The sequence below is a fragment of the Diadema setosum genome, chromosome 8, assembly GCF_964275005.1.
Source record: "Diadema setosum chromosome 8, eeDiaSeto1, whole genome shotgun sequence".
Taxonomy (NCBI): domain Eukaryota; kingdom Metazoa; phylum Echinodermata; class Echinoidea; order Diadematoida; family Diadematidae; genus Diadema; species Diadema setosum.
This window is the reverse complement of record NC_092692.1, coordinates 3,072,940-3,092,987: the sequence shown is the minus strand read 5'-3', so window position 1 is coordinate 3,092,987 and position 20,048 is coordinate 3,072,940. Positions and strand designations below refer to the sequence as shown.

Below are 20,048 nucleotides of genomic sequence, written 5' to 3'. Positions count from 1 at the left end.
GCGACAACTCAACAGCAGAGATTATTTGAGCCGTGCTCTACATTGACATCGAAACACAAGGAACAGAAATATGTTTCATACAACTGACAGCATGTCAACTATCAGACACTGTGCTCAGTAGAAATGGTAAACCGTACACTTCCTTTCATTAATGGTAGTTCCTGTTGTGACACTATACCAGGATCAATTCTGTGTACAGTATTAAGTTAACATTGTTTATGGCCACAATGTGTACGCATTTCATTTTGAACAGGCTTGATATGCACATTTTATGGAAGCAGCAGTTCTAAATACAGATTACTAGAACAATACTAGACAATACAGATTACTATGTGAACTTACGCAACAAGGTTAGGCCGCATGCCACCTATTGGGACCCTCTTGACCTGCACTGAAGCATTCCTTGGGATTAGATCCTCCTCATTCTTGTATTCTATCAAAGAGATAAAAGGCAAAATCAAAGGGGTTATGATAGGACACATATACAAATAACTGGATAAAAAATTTGTAATAAACTACAGCAAGCTAAAAGAAATGCGTTCCTGACACACTTTGAGATCCTTATTGATAAATAAACACACACACACACACACACACACACATATACACACACACACACACATAACACAAGTCCATATCAAACATTTAAGAATTATATGCAAGTACAGTTGTATGCCTATCAAGTGGCACCTGGAGTGATTTGCATACCATCTCACAGAATTGTGAGGATTACAAGAAATGCACAGCTCCTGTACATCATGTATATTGCCATTGATAAACAACACCCTTGGATGTTGCACTTGCATGGCAACATGTCTCTTTACATTGTATTTCTCTTCATACTGTACAAATTTGTACATCATGTTTCTACCTACAGAAGTTTGTGTGACCACACTACCCCTATTTTTTAATGAGCCAACTAGTGGAAGCCTTATCTTAAAGGGGATGGCTAGTAACTGATCAGTGGGAATGCTGGGGGATGATTGTTCCAATTCTTGTGGGATTCATTTTAGAGTACATTATATATCTATTGTGGTGTAAAAATTATTTGCTTCAGAATGGTCTCATATTCAAGTACTGTGCAGTCTAATGTTTCCAGGTTAGCATGCCTGTACAGTGACGGGGCATTAAACTGCACATTACCTAAATATGAGACCGTTCTGAAGCAAATAACTTTCACACAACAATAGATATATAATGTACTCTTAAATGAAACCTACAAGAATTGGAACAATCATCCCCCAGCATTCCCACTGATCAGTTACTAGCCATCCCCTTTAATGTTCATGGAACTGTTAACTATCCAAAGTATGAACAAGGCATGGGCCCGAATTGTGAATGGGCCAGCCCTCTACTAAACCTGCCTGCAATGCCAGAGCTTGTATCCACGAGATTATGCATCTGGAAATGTATATCAAACAAAATAAATAAAACACCATCAATTACTGCACTCACCTTCTGATGTTTGTGCATTAGTCACTTGAAGGTCAAATTCTGCTCGGCCAATTTTCTTCTGCTCCATGATGGCCTTTTTAAGGTCTGCCAGTGATATGTGGAGCCCATCAAAAGTAACAGTATCATAGTCGATACTACTTTTGAACTTGTAGTGGACAGAAGACATGATGGTAGATGCTGATTAGCGTCCTCCTGGTACTCCGAAGTGATGAAGGTTGGAAAATCCTGTGTAGATATAAGTATAGATTGAAAGCACATAAGTCTATGATGAGGTTGGAAAATAGAGTCGCCTCAAATGTAAACAATCTTTAACTTATTCCAACTGCTGCAAACACATCTAGTGTATAATTCTACACAATGAATTTATATTACACATATTGAGAAAGAAATGCTGCTGCTTCCCCAGTACCGGTACTTGTTATCTCACAGTTCCTGAAAAGTTTGGTGTTCAAAGGTAATTAGCTCCACCCCTGCTCATACTTCATCCAGATTGAGGCACTGTTTGCACATAGCGAGACTGTAAAGATTGCAAATTTTCTTGCAATACAAAATTGTGTCTCACAGCTGGCTTTAGCAGGCAGGGATAATTTTGCTCAACACATGTACAACATGTATACACACATACATACATACATACATACACACAGCACGCACACACACACACACACACACACACACATTTGACCTCAAGATAAAGGTGACATCAATAATACGCTGATTTTCAGTTTATGAAGATAGCTTTGTAATATAGAAAAATTAAATTTCATCAGTTTCATGCACTCCTGAGCTTGCAAGCTGCAAAAGTAGGTAATAGGAGAGAATTTACTGGGTTCCCCTTGAGAGATCACAAAACTTGGCAAACATACCTTTACGTTACAAGTACAATGTATTTTGTGTGTATGTGTGTGCGTGTTTATCTCCTTTCCGTTGTTCATTTTCATATGAACATTGTGTGGCACTGTGCATGTGCCGTACTCATGAATGTTCATAATTTACTCATGACTGGTACAGTAGGAAAGGAGACACAATGAAATAAGGGAGTAAACGGTTGCGATTTGCGCATGTGCAAAATAAAGGTCAAATGAGAATGTTTGTGTATTTGCCATTGACTTTCAAACGAAAAGAATCCTCAGGCAAATGAGGATTTGGAATGTTAAGTTGTGTGTTTCACCTTGTTAGAACGCACAGGTGAAAGTGATTCATCAATAATGTTTAACAAAAGCTGCACACGCACTTCATTGACATTGATTACAAAGGTGGCATGCTTCAACAAAAAATGCTCTGTCACAGGTCCTTTCCATGTTATTTGAAAGTCTGGTGTAGGGGTCAAATGAGACATGCGCTAACCATGAACTCCCTTATTGGTAGGGTGTCTGGTGGAATATTTTTGTAATTTTTGAAAATTCTATGAAAAGCAAATCATGAGCTTTTTCATATGAAAGAGAATTATGTACATTGTCAAGACATGTTTCAAATTACACAATGAAATGATGTTTGTATCTCAATAAAGTTACCTTTCATATCACTTCAATATTACAACTGTTTTTGCCAAATATGAGCAAAAAGGTATCCAAATCATGTTTGCACACAATGCTGAAAAGCTGCATACACGTGTGGATCTCAAGCAATTGGATGATCATAGAGCAATTAGTTCATACTGTAACAAGTACCGTACCAGTGCACAAGCCACTCCCCATTGTATGATCATACAATTACACTGCATGTGCTGTGTGTGTATGCGTACACTCTCACTTGCTACCCTTCCACAAACAGTTGTTCACATTTGCAGTCCAATGGGCTCTGTGCCATTCCTCATTTGATGGCAAGTTTCACTACCACTACTGCAACCCTAAGGCTGCGTTCACATAGAAGTATTCGGTATTCGGTATTCGCTATTCGCTATGCGCCGTGAAGTCGACCCAGTACACCATCACCCGCACCATCAACTCCCTACTTCTTCCTCCTACACAATCATCCCAGCAATAACAATTCCTAAACTGCATCAGAATGTCAGTCTACACGCTTATTTTTGCTACAGGGCAAATCCAGACCAAAATGTTCATCATTTAATAAACGAAAGATGTATACGCTGCTCGAAAATTGAACAAGCTCGATTCCCACTATGCTATACAATTCGCAGCTATTCGATATTTTCGAATAGTGCCCTCCTATGTGAACAGGTGTTAGGAAATCCTATCGTTCGATTCAAGCTATTCGCGTGCCCTCGAAAACGAGCACCAAATACCCGAATAGTATAGACCGATTCAAGCGACTGTTCATGGAAGTGCGCCCTCTTAAGGCGACGCCATAACTGGGGGCCAAACAGGCCGGGTCGGCAAGCGCCCTGCGTGCGTTGCAAGGGTGCCAGCGGCAGCCAATTCTTTTACCACCCGGCGCCAGCCGGCTAGCTAGCTATCTCTGGCGCTGGCAGCGATCGACGCAACTGGCTTTGTGACAACTAGAATCTACATTTTTTTTTTTCGCTAGCTGATTAAAAATAAATAAAATTAAACAACTTTTACCGACTATGAGCGAATGGGTAGAGGACATACGGCTGTAGCCAAAACTTGAATTTCAAGGTAAATATCGGTACGATCCGTTAATGTTTGTGGACTCTATTTCTTTGGCGATGACTTGGGTACTCGCGTGTAAGCCCCGTATATTTACATTTGTGTAAGAGAATAAAAACCGCTGGGGAGAATTATTGCTAGGCACAGGCAGACGTCTTGCTAATAAGCCTAGGCTGTTGACAAGTTAACTGATATAATTAAATACAAATAATGAATAAGAATCTTGAGCTAGATATGGCGCAATGAATTGCAAGCTATCAGTTAACTTAACCTTTTTAGGGCAGGCTTTTGCCTTTACTCGGGAGTGTCGGGCCAGCAGGGTAGAATCTGTCTAACGTTAGATCTTGTCTAGAAATCTAGGCAAGAGTCCAGACTAGATCTAGACCTATTGACTTCTAGAACCCTACATCCTATATCATTTTCGGTTGTCGCACCAGGCAAGCCTAAGTAAACCAAAAGGAATACAAATCTAGGCGTTTCTTAGCCGTATAAACTTAATTTACGTTGCCTGATGTCAACAACCAAAACTACTCTGTACTATTAAGTCTAAGTAACCTTGCGTAACATCACGCTTACGCCTATTATGATCTACAAAAGTGATTTTCAAATCATACTTTGTTAATTATGATTATGAAATGGATGTTTGCCATCATCCATGGTTTAATATTTAATAAGTATCACTTTATCAAAAGTCAAATTCAGAGTTCCAGGCCAAAATTGAATAGGCCTATGGTCAATTCAGTGCTGAACATTGAAGAAGTGAAAAGAATTTAACGCATCTTGAAACATTTTATTTAGCTGTAGTGTATATGCTGTAAAATACGTTTGTCATAATAATAAAGTCTAGCCAGGAAGTGCAAACTTTGGCAAGTAGGACACCAAGGATTTAAAAAAAAAAAAAATCAGTGAATTATCAAATTCTTTGATCTAAACTTGTCTTCTAAGATGAACAACATACCTGTATTTTCCGAATATGCAGTGATAAGCTAATTGAATAGAGAATCTAGTAGACAATCTAGTTTGTTTCGAAATCTGTGCATTTTTATACCGTCGTATTTCACTTAATTGTCTTTAATGTTGCCTTATTTTATCATGCCTCAGCGGTGTCTGAATTTCACACACTGCCGTGAAGCTTCCATTTCCATTTTTTTTTTTCTGTTATTTGTGCACCCAACAACTGCACAATCTGTTTTCCTGATCCTTCCTTTGAAGCTTTCAAAGTAGATCAATATGTCTGAATCACTCAATTTGTCCAAAAGAAAGGCATTAAAAGCCGCCGAATTACTTTTCCACAGTGAGTAAACAATCACAATATTAGCGCGGCGCCGGCGGTCGCCGGCCGCGGCGCAGCGGCCGCGCCCGGCTAACTATGCGCGATGGGTACGCTAGGCTGCTGAGCTGCAAGTGCAACTCGCTGGGTAGCTAGCTCGCTGGAAGCCCCCGTTGGCCCCCAGTTATGGCGACCGTTATAGCGCCGCTAGCGGCGGTAGGTGAATAGGTCATCGAAATTGAATCGGTCTATACTTCTATGTGAACGCAGCTTAACACTGCGGGCGCCAATACGGTTGCATTGCAAGTGAGGGGAAAGCAAGCACGCTGTAAGCTTTGTCAGGTCTGCCAGTCACTGCACAATGAGCACATGGTCCAGCAGCAGCTCACATGATTATGTACAGGCTTGGGACTGATGCTACATTACCACTATTCGAATACACATTTAATGCCAAAGAGCCTATCACAATCTTTTAAAAAAATTGAAGTTGAAGTTCAGTCACAAAAATTGGTATTCATTCATTTACGCTATTGTACATGTACATACTCACAATTTGCTGTTCAGCTGTATCATTCTCACGTATGGTAGAAATTGCCTTGTGCACCACTAGTGTTCTTTTGCAATGTTAAACAGCTGCGATTCTCAAACATAGATTCTACAGTGTACACTGTATATTCATCTGTTTGCTTGGTTAACTCATGTGATCATTAGAAATCCACATATTTTGAGTTCTCCAATGAAACTAAGTCTAGGGCATTGGTAGCATGAGGCACTTTGTCATCCCCTTCAAGTATTCACACACAAGTCAGGAGTACACAAGTCATCTTTGACCTAGGTCTCTACATCTACAGAGCATGAACTACTAAAAAAATTGCTGATCGTTTTTTATACATATCACGAAAGTCACATTTTGGTTGCCAAAGCGCACATACTTTCAAATAAACTTACGACCACCAGATACGTTCAATGTGTGTTGAGCAATGGGCACGCATTTTGTCCAAAAATGGACACCCAATTTTGGTGACAATTTGAAATGTACATTATGTTGGTTAAGGGTCAGAGGTCAAATAAGGTCAGTCACGAGTGTGACCTCGCACGGAAAGAGGTCTCTCATGATCAAGACTTGACTTACAAACTCTGTGAATTCTTAACCCTAAAAAGGCCGGGGGTTGAATCAACCCCCTCCCCCTCAACATTTTTCGCGACTATTCCGCCAGGTGAAATTTTTTGACCGTGCTGTTCACCGACTTTTTACTTTCAAGTCTTGCGCATCTTTTGATGCCATTTTCGCAAAAATCGTGCATACCGTTACAACGCTGCACGACCTTTTTACACGCCTGTCAGACCAAAAATGGCTCAAAAATGTGATTTTGTGTATAAAGTCTATGCAAATGGAGTTTTCTCACCTCATTCATAAAGATATTATTTTCACTTTCATAGGCTGAATTCAATTAATTTCAGCATAATTATGCTTGAAAAAGGTTCTGTCATAAATTTTGTGGGAAAAAAATGATAAAACATAAGGTCGAAAAAACAAAGAAATATATAAGAAATTCATAAAACAATAAAATACATAAGAAATTAAGTTTGATACCAGATTTTTTTTTTTAGTACATTGTTAAGAATGCTACAAAGAATGTTATCACCAAAAGTTAGGTTTCTAGGAGCTTTACTTTCTGATTTTAATAGAGCAAAATGTATGATTGTATGCATATAGTATATTAGCATAATTAGTATAATGAAAATTTCTATTTCTTTTTGTATAGAGTGGTAGATTTTGCCACAGGTAATGCATGTGCCAATTTTCATGGTGATCACGCGATCGACGACCGAGATCTGGGGGGGGGGGGGTTTGAATCAATCCCCCCTCGGCCACAGAACACCAAAAAAGCCCGGCGTGGTTAGGGTTAAAAGCTAGAATGTTAATGATTCTATCAGATATGCATTCAAGTTTTGTGAATAGGAAATGAGCAACGAACAGTATTACCGGTAATCTTTTTCTCTGATGTACTACTTTATGTGTTGATGTATGGTCACGTGTGCGACATGATATTGACCAAGAAAATCTGGGAACATTGCATGATCATCACACATCACATCTGATATGGAAGTACAGGACTGGTCCTGTAGTATTCCGGTCTCAACATTCCGAATTATCTTCAACTTTTTGCTTTATGTGCGTTGAGGAGCAGAGGTTTTGAATTTTTCCCCCCTCCAATGTCTATCTAATAAATCTTTGAAATTATTAATCGAGGAAGCTTCAACAACACTAGGCGGCAATCTGTTCCAGTCGGCAACTACTCTCTGGCTGAAAAATGTACTTCGCAGTTCTAATCTCGAACGTTTGGTGAAGAGCTTGTATTTATGACCTCTTGTTGATGAGTGAATGGCTGGTTCGAAGAACATGTCACCAGAAATGATAGAAAACCTGTACTAAACTAGACCCGGAATTTGTCAAGACTGACAAATTAGGTGATCCGATTTTTTTTAAAATCAATGATTCGAGTTTTCACCTGAGATTAGGGACATTGGTCGTGTGATGTTTGGATTCTCATTTTGATAATGGAGTCAGACCTGCCATCTTGGGTACCGAATTCCGTATACGATGTACACTATCAAAGATGCAGAATGAAGTATATTTGACCTTTGACCCCACTTTGCACCCCCAAGATGGCATCTGAGCAAAAAGTGGTTATTTTGTGAAATGATTCTTGTAACATGGTCTTTGCGTGTGCAAAATATGGGAAAGATAAGACATGTATTCACCAAGATACAGGATGAAACATTTATGACCTTTGACCCTAATTTACATACCCAAGATGGTGTCTGGTCAAGTAGTTGTTATTTTATGAAATAATGTACGTAACATTAAATAAACATGTGCAAAATATGGGGTTGATAGGGGTTATTTTTCTTGAGTTATTGCAAAGAAAATTGGAAAAAGAAAGAAATATGAAAATACATCGAAGATAACCTTTAATTTCAACCACGTTTTTTGACGTGATCCCGACACCATATGAAATACAAAGGGAACACGTACGATAGCGCAAAGTCTCAGCTACAACATATTAAAATCTGGGAGAAATTCACCGAAGGGTAAGTGAGCTAGTGCTCGATAAAGACAATCATGTCAATTTTCACATCTATAAAAATTCCCTCCCATAGAGGTAACACGTCATAACGAAGATAAAGAAAGAAGTATATGACCTTTGACCCCGATCTGCACAGAGAAGATGTCATCTGAGCAAAAAGTGGTTATTTTGTGAAATGATCCTTGCAACACTGTCTTTACGTGTGCAAAATATGGGGAAGATAGAACATGTATTCACCAAGATACAGGATGAAACATTTATGACCTTTGACCCTAATTTACATACCCAAGATGGCGTCTGATGAAGTAGTTGTTATTTTATGAAATAATGTATATGACATGAACTAAACATGTGCAAAATATGGTGGTGATAAAGTATGTTTTTCTTGAGTTATTGCAAAGAAAGTTGGAAAAAGAAAGAAATATGGAAATACATCGAAGATAGGCTTTGATTTCAACCAAGTTTTTGGACGTGATCCCGATACCGTATGAAAAAATGAAGGGCACGTTCACGATAGCCCAAAGTCTCAGCTACAACATATTAAAATCTTAGAGAAATTCACCGAAGCATAGGTGAGCTAGTGCTCGAAAAAGATAGTCATGTCAATTTTCATTTCCAGAAAAACTGCACTCCCATTAAGATAACACGTAAACTGGTCAAATTTGACAAGATTACATTCAATCCAATATTACGAGGTGATGCCGTCACCTAATCAAAATGTTATTATATTAATGAAAGAGCATTTCGTAAGCTACAACATACTGAAATCTGGGTGAAAATTGGCAAAGGATAAGTGAGATACGCTCGAGTGAACTTGTAATTTGATGACGTCATTTTGAAAATTTACTTTTTTTACTTTATTAAGAAATTTGATATCTTTTAATCATTTTTCCAGCATCGTCAACCCATGAAATGACATGTACAACTCATCAGCTTTCAGAATATGTAAAGAAAATGGGAGGTCACCGTTCATCCCGACGAGTAAAATCGGATTTAAAATTGGCGGTTTTTTTGGCATTGTTGCACTGTATATCGCCATTGACGCGCGCGCGGAATTTCAACTTTGACGGGCCCGTATGACGTCATATTGAGTCGGATTGACTTGAAACTTGGTAGACGTATTCCATGACATTTCAGGCAGGCGATAAGTGTGAAAAAACGGGAAATTTCTATTGCATATGAGCTGTGCGTGCGTATATGCACGCGCGCGTACGCGTCCGTAAATTTTTTTTCAATTTTTCAAAAAATGCTCTAAATGGTCTGAAACGTGTGCAAAAAAAATTTGAGCTCGATTTGAGCATACAAATATTTCAACGCGCGCGTACGCACACGTTTTAAGGTATAGATGAATTTTGAGAATATGAGTAGAATGCGCTTGACTTGAAATATATGTGACGTAAATTTCATTGAAAAATTCTATTCCATTAATGAGATATGATTGAGAATGTGTTTTCATATAATGACGTCATAGTGACGTCACGGTCGACTGATCACTTTGATTTTAGTTCGATTGCCGTCTTTGGGAGACGATACATATATGGTATAAGTTTGAAATTGATAGGAAGAGGACTTTCTGAGCTAATCGATGCACAACTTTTGGGGAGAAATAAGAAGAAAAAGAAGAAGAAGAAGAAGAAGAAAGAATCCGTACAAAAACAGAAGGTGATCCGAGAGGATACTTGGATCACCTAATTAGCTAATAATTCATAGTTTCAGCTATCAATGGTTTTACCTGATGTGAAAATTTAGTTTAGCCGATTTTGGAAGTAAAGACACAAGAAAAGACCTAAACTTTTAATATTTTTGAAGTTCATAAAACGTTTTAAAACATTTGCAATTTCATATGAAGTTTGTGTTTACTGCAGAAATATTTCTTTTAAATGAGTAGCATGTATATAGAATATTTAAACAATGAAGACGCATAGGACAGGTTGGTTTTGTTATGCTGTCTTTTACACACATGGCCATTTGTTAGCAGTGAGTAACACTTTAAATAATGATGCCCTTGTTCTCAGATACTGGTACTGTATCTTTATCAATTCTTTCATTGCTAAAATTAATTTGCTGGCAAATATTTGGATAGATGAGGTGCAGCTTCCCAATTCCCATTGTCATAAGAATGCACGGGTTGGGACTCACGGAAGCAGCACAATAAAAGAAGGCATGCATACAGTACATCTGTAGATCATACACAGGTGAGCTCGTAAAAAAGCGGTATTGTAATGGAATTACTCAGCTACTAGTGTACATTTCTGAAGTATGTGAGCATCCTTGTTTGTATGTCATCATCCTTGTTCAGTGTAATCCAAGGTTTTTCAAAGTATTGTTTCTCTTCTTAAGAACCACAATAAATTCTACAAATCTATACATGGAGCTGTTGATTTATGTACTACATGATATGAATTCATGAAAATCGTCTTGAATGCCTCTTTAATACAATCTATTTTCTGCATAATCTATGCAAATATATAAATGCACAATAATGACCTTAATCAAAAAATAAAGATATCATTCATGCTATGTGTACTTTAGACAGTGCTCTGTATGATTATTCAACTTAAAATTTTTATAGAACTTTATTTTTTCTTAAATTAGAGTGATACCCCCAGTTTTTGGCCGGCCTCCAGAATTTGGACACCGACTTTAATGCGAATTTTGCCATCAAAATTGCAGGATTTTGAGATAATTCAAATCACAAATAACGTCACATCACCGCCACTACCCAACAAAAATCAATTTCATAGTTTCTCACCATCCTTGGACCTTTCTACCTAGACCACTCTATGGCCCAAATGCACAAATTTTCTGGAGGAAAAAAAAAAATTAAAGAGATGAAACATTGTGAGACATTGCAGGACAGAATTCTCCGCTCCTTCATGACAAGACAAGACAGCATGCACGATATGTAAGCACTCATAACATTACGCAATTATGTCATGATCGCTGCGGAAAGGAAGCGGGACTCGCATTTGGTAAATTACCGCATTTGGGCCAGCTTGCGTTTACACCGAGAATAGGTCGGCCCAGGGCCCGCCCGAGACAACCTCCGGAGCTTGTCCAAATGCGGGTCCAAATTTGGGTACCACATTTAGGCTGCTTTCACATAGAAGTATACTATTCGGGTATTCGGGCTCGTTTTTCGAGGGCACGCGAATAGCTTGAATCGAACGATAGGATTTCCTCACACCGGTTCACATAAGAGGGCACTATTCGAAAGCACCGAATACCTGCGAAAAGTATAGCAAAGTGGGAATCGAGCTTGTTCGATTTTCTTGCAGCGTATACCGTCTCTTGTTTATGAAATAATGACACTTTTGGATTTGCCCATTAGCAAATATAAGCATGTAGACCGACATTCTCGAATCCGGTCAAAACGTCCCCGCCGTGTTCCAACCAAAACGTCCCCGGGTCAAGTACCAGAACGTCCCCGCTTTTGTCCGCGCGCGCTCTGTGGGTCAAAACGTCAGTCCAATCCCCGCCCTGCCTCCGCTTGCATGCCAGGCAGGCCCTAGCCTTTTGTCAAGGCCCTCTCGCTGTAATGGGCGAGCGAAGCGAGCCCAGCCGAGCGCGCCAGCACGAGGGCCTTTTGAGATCTGCTTCACACATTATTATTCATGACACGTGAACCCTTCTGAATACTCATTTTAATGGCTTCCGGTCAACCAATGGAATGGCGCGCTCCCCGCATCCTCAGCCTTGGTGGTCATGCCTGTTCGCATGCATCACTGACCACCTGAGGAGGTCTGCCACGGAACTCTACACACTCTGTGTGTAGAGTTCTGTGAGGTCTGCGGCAGCGGCGTGCATTTGCTCTATTCAAATCGGGTTCGAGCAGACAGACACGCTGATTGGACCCCAACTTTTGCTCCCGAAATCGGGGAGCAAAAGTCGGTAATTCAAAGGGCTAACAAAAGGATGCGAAGCAGATCTCAAAAGGCCCTCGCGCAACCCCACTCAGCTGGGCTCTCTTCACCATACAGCGAGAGGGCCTTGACAAAAGGCTAGGCAGGCCCAGGCCAACGGGCGGAGGGTCTCGCCTTGCAGCGGCGATTCTATATGGCGCATAATCCAGCGGACTCGATAGAAATGCATGAAGAAAATACACTCTGGCGCATAAACTCACCCTAGTTTAGTTATCCAGTAACCTAAATACTTGCATCTGAATGAGATTCGAGTCCAGTAGAAATGGAATTTTCAGCATTTTTTTTTTTTTTGTCACTTATCTACTTATGGGAATAATCTTGATCGCAACTACTCGCTCGGTGATCACTGCGTTGCATCGAATTCGCGTTGCATAGGAGCAGACAGCGCGCACGGCAGCACAGCTAGCTAGCAGCGAGCCACCTAAATGCTGCTCTAAATAACAAAATTTCTTCACATTTACCGTTATGAATTGATAAGTGATAGGGGCCCTACTTAGATTTTATAAAAATTTATGATATAGGGGCCTAGAACATTTTGACCCGAGGACGTTTTGGTGCCAGCGCCAGCTGGGCCCGGGGACGTTTTGGTCGTACCCGAGGACGTTTTGGTCGTACCCGAGGACGTTTTGGCTTGGGGACGTTTTGACGTGGGGACGTTATGACCGGTAAGCGACATTCTGATGCAGTTTAGAAATTGTTAATACGATTTGCTGCGATGTAGGAGGAAGAAATCCTCACTACATGGGATGGTGAGTTGACGGTGCGGGTGATGGTGTATTCGGTGCTCGAATAGCGAATAGCGAATACTTCTATGTGAAAGCAGCCTTAGGCCAGCGTGCGTTTACACCGACTTTTAGGCCGGCCCAAAAGTCGGTGTAAACGGGCTCTAACAGTTAACGTTAGGCTAACACTGTATGACATACATGAGAATGGAGCGGGTTTCCGAGACCGACATTGCCTTTGCCAATTTTAGCATTTTGGTCTTCACCGTCTAGACACTTACCGCTGGGTTGACTCCACTTTCTGGAGGTTCACTCAGGCAAATGCCAATCCCAATGCTGTAGAATTCTACTGGTCTTGCCTCGTGAGTGCGACTAGACAAGACTAGGCCTACCGCCCAAGTCTACTGATTGACCTGTACCCAATCGTTAGGAGATAAGCAACACCTGATCCGCCAGCACTACACTCCCAAAATATACAAAATGTCGAGTCATGTGTCAGTTACACGAACAAACATCAACGTAAGCAACTACAACTGTAATTTACAGTAATCAAGTTGTCCAAGTCAATAGGCAGCAATGCTTTCTTGTCTCATGTCGAAGGGTTCACGACAAGGTTTTATCATCGCCTGAGCCGAGTCGAAAGACAAAAAGGTCCAACCAGCAAGAATGCAGTCCGAGCGAATGCAATGCAATGCAAGAATGCAATCCGTGCTCCTCCGAGCTCCACGTTCTCATATCTTGCAAGAGTCACATATTTTCAACTGGAATATTCTAGAAGTACAATGTTAGCTGATGGAAATGAAATGCCATAACAATGTATAAGGTCTTCCTGAGCGGTAATCGGACCTACAACAACACAAGCACCACAGCTCATCATCTGTCTTCTCACAAAAACCGTCGCGTCATAGAGCATCCGTAGGCAATCTACGCATACATTGTACGTATTTCTTATACACACCCGACTCGACAACGACGTCCGAAAACTCGATTCTGCTATCACGTACATACAATGGCGACAAACGGGTTTCACAATTTGATCGCAAGCGTGCAGCATGTAGACGTTTGATTGTATGCACAGGCCTAGGTACTAAAAAGTGGCGTGTGTGTTGGCTGCACAAGCAAGGTTTTGTGGTACATGGTGAAGTCAAAGTTCAGTAAAGTTTGTGCAAGTACGCCCTCTAAAGGGCTGATTTCACGTAGCACACGAGCGATTTGCGAATAAAGACGCGAATGGCAAAATCCAACATTCGGAAGCGTCGTCGATTGTTCGTGGATGTCGTTTTTACTTCGGCGAGATATGAAAAAATGACATTTTTGCGAACCTTTTCCGCACACTGGGTCGTGATTTGCTCGTGATTTTGTTCTCGAACAGACCCCGAAACTCTTCAGAATGTCTCGCGCATGTTTCGCGAAAGTTCTTCCGATCATTTTGTACAGTATGACTGGTTGAAGTGAGGATTCAAGTTTATAACATTCCTAAGTGACGCATAAATAAAATGAGAAACCTCTTATGAAATATGAAAGAGCATGTAATTTTAAGAAGGGTTCAATGTTTGATGAAAATTGGTTATCAAATGGCTGAGATATCCAAAAAAAAAGTGATAATAATAAAAGGCGACAGGCCACGCCTTTTATTAAGGATCTCTTTGTTTCACCTTACTCAGCCATTTCAAAACCGATTTTCATCAAATAAACTCTTGATACCCCTTAATATGACATGCTCTTTGACACCTCATAGATTGGTTTCTGAATATCTCGCAAAACGTTTACTAAATCCTCACCTCAACCAGAACTGTTTAGTCTCTTTAACTACAAATTGTTCGCGTATCTTTTGAGACATTCTCACGAACGTTTGGCGCAATGTTTGGGGGCGAATCCGCATGTAGGCCTACGTTTTCTATAAAATCGTACTAAGCATACATCCACACGACCCAGTGTGCGGGGGGGGGGGGGGATCATTTTTCTTTAAATTCTTGCCGAAGTGAAAACGACATCCGCGAGCAATTGACGAAAATACTTCCGAACCCCCGCGATCTTTCGGCGAGCTTTTGCAGACAAAAAAAAAAAATAATAAATAAATAAATAAAAAATAAATAATAATAATAAATAATAATGTTGGATTTTGCTTTTCTCGTCCTTCGCAAATAATCTTATGAAGAGCTATAGCTTCCAAAAGGCGCTAAATACATCATTTTCAGTGGATTCAGCGCCTTTTGGAAGCAAGCTCTTCATTAGCTCCTTGAAATCAACTCTTTAATCCGTCATTGTGCCACAAAAAGTCAGAAAACAGATCAGATTCTTTTAAATCTGGTAAATTCTGTCAATAGTAATATTGGTCATTAGCTTTTGAACAACATGTATATTTCGTGAACGTATCATGGAGTAATCTGTTCATAATTATGTATTATTTTTCACTGTATAAAGTATGTACGGTCTTACTTCATAATTTTATGTCAGATGAAGGTTTATTACACTCTCAGAATCTGAAAGTTGATTGCTGGTGCCATTTATGCATCTCAATCTCACCTTCTCTCTTCTTCTTATAGGCCCTATAATTCCTCTTCTTCAACTGCTGTTGTTCTTCTGCTTTTCTCTCTTTTTGTTTTGCTTTGTTTTTGGTACATAGCTGGTTTCAACATTGTGTGAATTATTTCATTATGTATATAGACGCTAAAAAAAAAAGCCCATGAAAATCGCCTCTCCAATATAGTGGCGAGCCAATGAAGTGAAATGGAGTCAAAAGGGGCCTTTAATCTCCGTCAGAGGCAAAAATGACATACGCAGGGGCCGTATATATAGGTGAAGCAATAGGCCCTATATAGCATGTCTGGACTATAACTATATACGCACAACAAACAAAGTCTGAGGAGGGCTATATATTTCTATAGGGACATAGGCACAGTAACAGTGAAAACAAAAGGGGTTGTAGAAGTCAAAGGCAGGGAGGGAAGCTCTGTATATAGGAAAGGGGGATTAAAGTTGGGGTGCGAACAGAGAAAAAGCAGAGATGGGCCAGTGATGATCCCAAGAATCTGGCCGGCAACCTGTGAAGGATAAAGATGAATAGGGAGGCAACATCAAACAAGCTATGAGGAACAAAAGAAAAGTAAATAATAGGAAAAGAATGAAATAGCAACAGGAACAACTTAGAACAAGCAACAATCATGAAACTGGTATGCAAGAAGGTGGAAAAATTAAAAAGAAACAGAAAGTGATACAACCAAAAATGCAAGTACAAAGTACTCTATCGAATGAGTGAAACAAAGCACATTGAATAGAACCAGCTACATTATTGATGTTAAATCAAAGGATTTAACCGCGCAACACAATCCAGAGAAGAGCGCGCTCTGCAGAGGTTCCATCACAAATCAAATGTCTGTGGTATTTCGAACGACGATCACCACTTCGTATATAATAGCAAAGGTGATTTCCAGTTGATACGCAGGAAATTTAAATGAAATGACATAGAAGTCATTGCATCCGATAAGGGTCTCTTGAAAACCATTCATGACGGACACGTTACTTCAGACATTTTGCATCACTTACATTATGCAAGGCCATAATACTTCTGTCATTATTTACCTCTTGACAGTTTCACCTCTTCCATTAATTTTTAAGGCCTATTCTATACCTGCCACATATACCTGTCACATTTTACCTCTGACATATACATCCCAATTTATTCATGCCTTTTCTGCATTGTAATGTACTAACCTGTCATTACTTGGGTGATATGGGTTATAATACTGTCATTAACAATGTATGTTAGAGATCAGTGTGTTCCGTATATCAGATACCTCTGTGGTGTGTGATCGTTGGCTGACATTAATATTCATCTATATTGTTGTGCCCTTGTTCACTCCTTCGGGGTTTTAATCGTTAATATTGATGATAAACATGAAACTAATGAACTTGAAACTTGACCCAAAAAAATAGTTTATCAATTTTGGTTTCAGTCTGTATAGTTTAGTGCTTCCTTTTACTTATACGATATAATTCCGCGCGGGAAACACATGTCGTCGCCGAGCTAAATAGGGCCTATGAAGGCTGTGTCGATGTATAAATGGCGCCACACTGTCCCAAAATAATTAACATTGAAGAAGGCTGTGCTCATCATTCACTATCGGTATGCAGTATACCCTATATAATATGGGAAATTACAATTCGCGCGAGGTTGGCCCGAATTTGGTTAAGAGTCGATCGAAAGCCAACGCAAATACAATCTTTTTAAGCAGCCTGAGACACTCTTCACGATTATATACCCAGAGAGCTATCTTCCACCTCCCTGGTTATACAATGGCCCTCACGTATACCGATGTTTTTTACCACCAGAGCCGAAGTTGAACATTATACCCTTTGTCGTGTGTCCACCTTTTCGAGACAGTCTTTCCATCTATTCATTGTCCCTCTCGTAGCCGTACTTTATTGATGATGATGCAGTGTCTCATGATAATGATGCAGTGTCTCAAGGGCCGTGGAAGGGAGGGGGGTAATTGGAAGGGGCTGCAAATATATAGGGAAAGAAAGATACAACAGTGCACCATGAATTTCAGTTTCCAATAGTTCCGCCCTTAGATTATTCCCTTCTATCGGGGGGGGGGGGTCTTTTGACCTTGACCCCCCTCCCGTCAACACCACACACCACACACACACATAACAGAAACAATGATGAGAATCAGAATTCGCTGATAGAATTAAGTAAGAATTTGGGTTGGATCCAGAGAATACGTTTTGGCCGTACACTTTATATCGATATACGGAGATTTATATCCCTAAAGTCCAACTATTTTGACTTTTGATTGTCCTTATGATAATCATGTGCGCCTCAAGGGCCTATAAACTTCTTCATTATTCGATGCATCACCGTCATTTATGGCACCTGTGCAGAGTAACTCAAACTCTACATGACCCTACATTTGAACTTTCTCAAGGCCACCCACTGAGGGCACTATAAAAAGAGAAATACATAATATGCAATAGAATCATGTTTTTTTTTTATTATACAATGTATCCCCAGTATAATATGATTATACATGCCTTAATTTATTAAAGACCATGCCAGTCGTTTTAATATTTGTTTATAAAAGGTATACCAGATCAATTTCACTCTTTGTTACGGTTGAAATTTCTGAAGGTCATCACAATAATGTGTCCGCTATTTGTTAGAATATAAAGAAATATATAACACCCTTTTTTCATAATGGTGCATTGCTTGGGATAGCATTTCACTGTTACGTTCACATTTCATATTTTCATAAATTTTCAGATGGATGATAAATCAACATGAGAAATATACATAGGACAAATAATATCATAAAAAGGTTAATCTTCAGAAAATACTGTTTTTTCAATCATCTCAATTATATCTGTTAATAATTTGATACCTATGCATCATGAAAAATAAAAGAAATAAGAAAACAATTTCAGGGCCATTCACAATCATAATTACATCATATTTTTGTCCTATCCGGCAAATTACAGTCAAGAAGACCACAATCTATCCACTATCATATTTTTGAATGAAATTGGAGCAGAAGAACATGCACGGAAAATCTGACTCATATAGTTGTCAGTTTACGGTTGCCATGGCAACCAACAACATCCGACAGCTAAATCATATGAACATGTTCGAAATACAATTTTAGGAAAAGTCATCAAATTTAGTTGAAATTGGGTTCAGGGTGTATAGGACAGGGCCGGCGGAACGTTTTCAAAAGTGTGGGGGCCCACTTCGGCGGGTTTCATGAGCTAACAAGCACACACACACAAAAAAAGGTCCTCAGAGCTCCTCTCTCCCCTTCCACTTCCGGGTTTCTTCAGCTGACAAGCAAAAACAAACAAACAAACAAACAAAAGGTCTTTGAGTGGAAAAACATAACCTTACCGCGCTCACATTTCAAGATCTCTATCTATTTCTATCATTTAGTACCACTTACGTATACTTCCGGGTTAAAAAAGTGTGGGGCCCAAAGTGATGACACCTATACCCGTATTCCTTTGTATGGTGAACAAAAAGTGTGGGGGCCCGAGCCCCCACGGCCCCCACGGTTCCGCCGGCCATGTAGGAGTGACAAGGAACGTCGGGACTAACGAAGCTGCAACACTATGTGTCCCCCATGTCAATCCCCCCACCCCCACCCTGCAAATAAAGTGAACCAACGTAAGTGGCGCACTGTGTTACTTAGAGTCAGTGCACACAACCACTACTATTGACATTTCCTTTTGTTTCGTCTTTGTACTCAACACTGTTAAAGTAACAATCCATACACACATAAAGGGGTGGTTCATTAATCCGAAAATTAGTGTGTTGTTCTTCAGAAACACATGATTCCCTATATAATCATTCAAATATTTTGTGACGCTTTAGATTCCGAAGGTTCGTTATTCCGAAAAATATAATTCACTGCAGGCCTAATCCGAAAAATAGAATAAAGTTCGTTCATTCCAAAGATTCAAATTAGGTACTAACAATCCGAACATGAAAAAGATTAAAATTCGGAAGATTCCGGAAATGAAAGTAATCATGATGCGTAGGCATATTATATCATAACGATCGAACTTCAGAATTAATTTTACATTGAACTTATAGATCGCCTTCGAATTACCGAACCTTCGTAATAACCATAACGTTGAGTCTCGAATGAACGAATCTTCGGAAGAACGAATTGTAACCCACAAACAAAGTCAAACACACATGAATTTAAGTTTGAACTCAGTGTTATATAAATTGGACATCTTGCGAATAGGCATTAAAAAAAAAAAAGTTAATGGTAGTGCGTTGTTATTGGCCATAGAACCGTAAGCCTGCGCATGGGAATCTCCTTCCATACGCTGATATTCTTCGGAACTTTTCTTGTTTGTGTCGTGAGGTGCTATGAGCTATTATAATGGCTCGCTTTATAGTCTCATGGAAAAGATATTGTAAAAATGTTGAAGTTACAAACATAACGGACTATATACGCCTATCTAAGCAAATTGTAAGTGGATCGCTCACCCCCCTCCCCCCCCCCCCAAAA

The 20,048-nt window shown here is 39.8% G+C and overlaps 1 protein-coding gene across 1 annotated transcript in view; it reads right to left on the bottom strand.

Annotated features, from left to right (window-relative positions):
- The window catches only part of LOC140232419 (uncharacterized), a 48,238-nt gene extending 34,821 nt beyond the window's left edge, over positions 1-13,417 (bottom strand). Inside the window, exons 1-3 of the mRNA XM_072312552.1 lie at positions 13,314-13,417; positions 1,456-1,680; positions 343-433 (exon numbers count right to left, since the gene is read on the bottom strand). Of these exons, the coding sequence (XP_072168653.1) occupies positions 343-433; positions 1,456-1,621 (257 nt within the window). The 5' untranslated portion in view covers positions 1,622-1,680; positions 13,314-13,417. The remainder of the gene's footprint in view (positions 1-342; positions 434-1,455; positions 1,681-13,313) is intronic.
- Between the last annotated feature and the right edge of the window lie 6,631 nt (positions 13,418-20,048).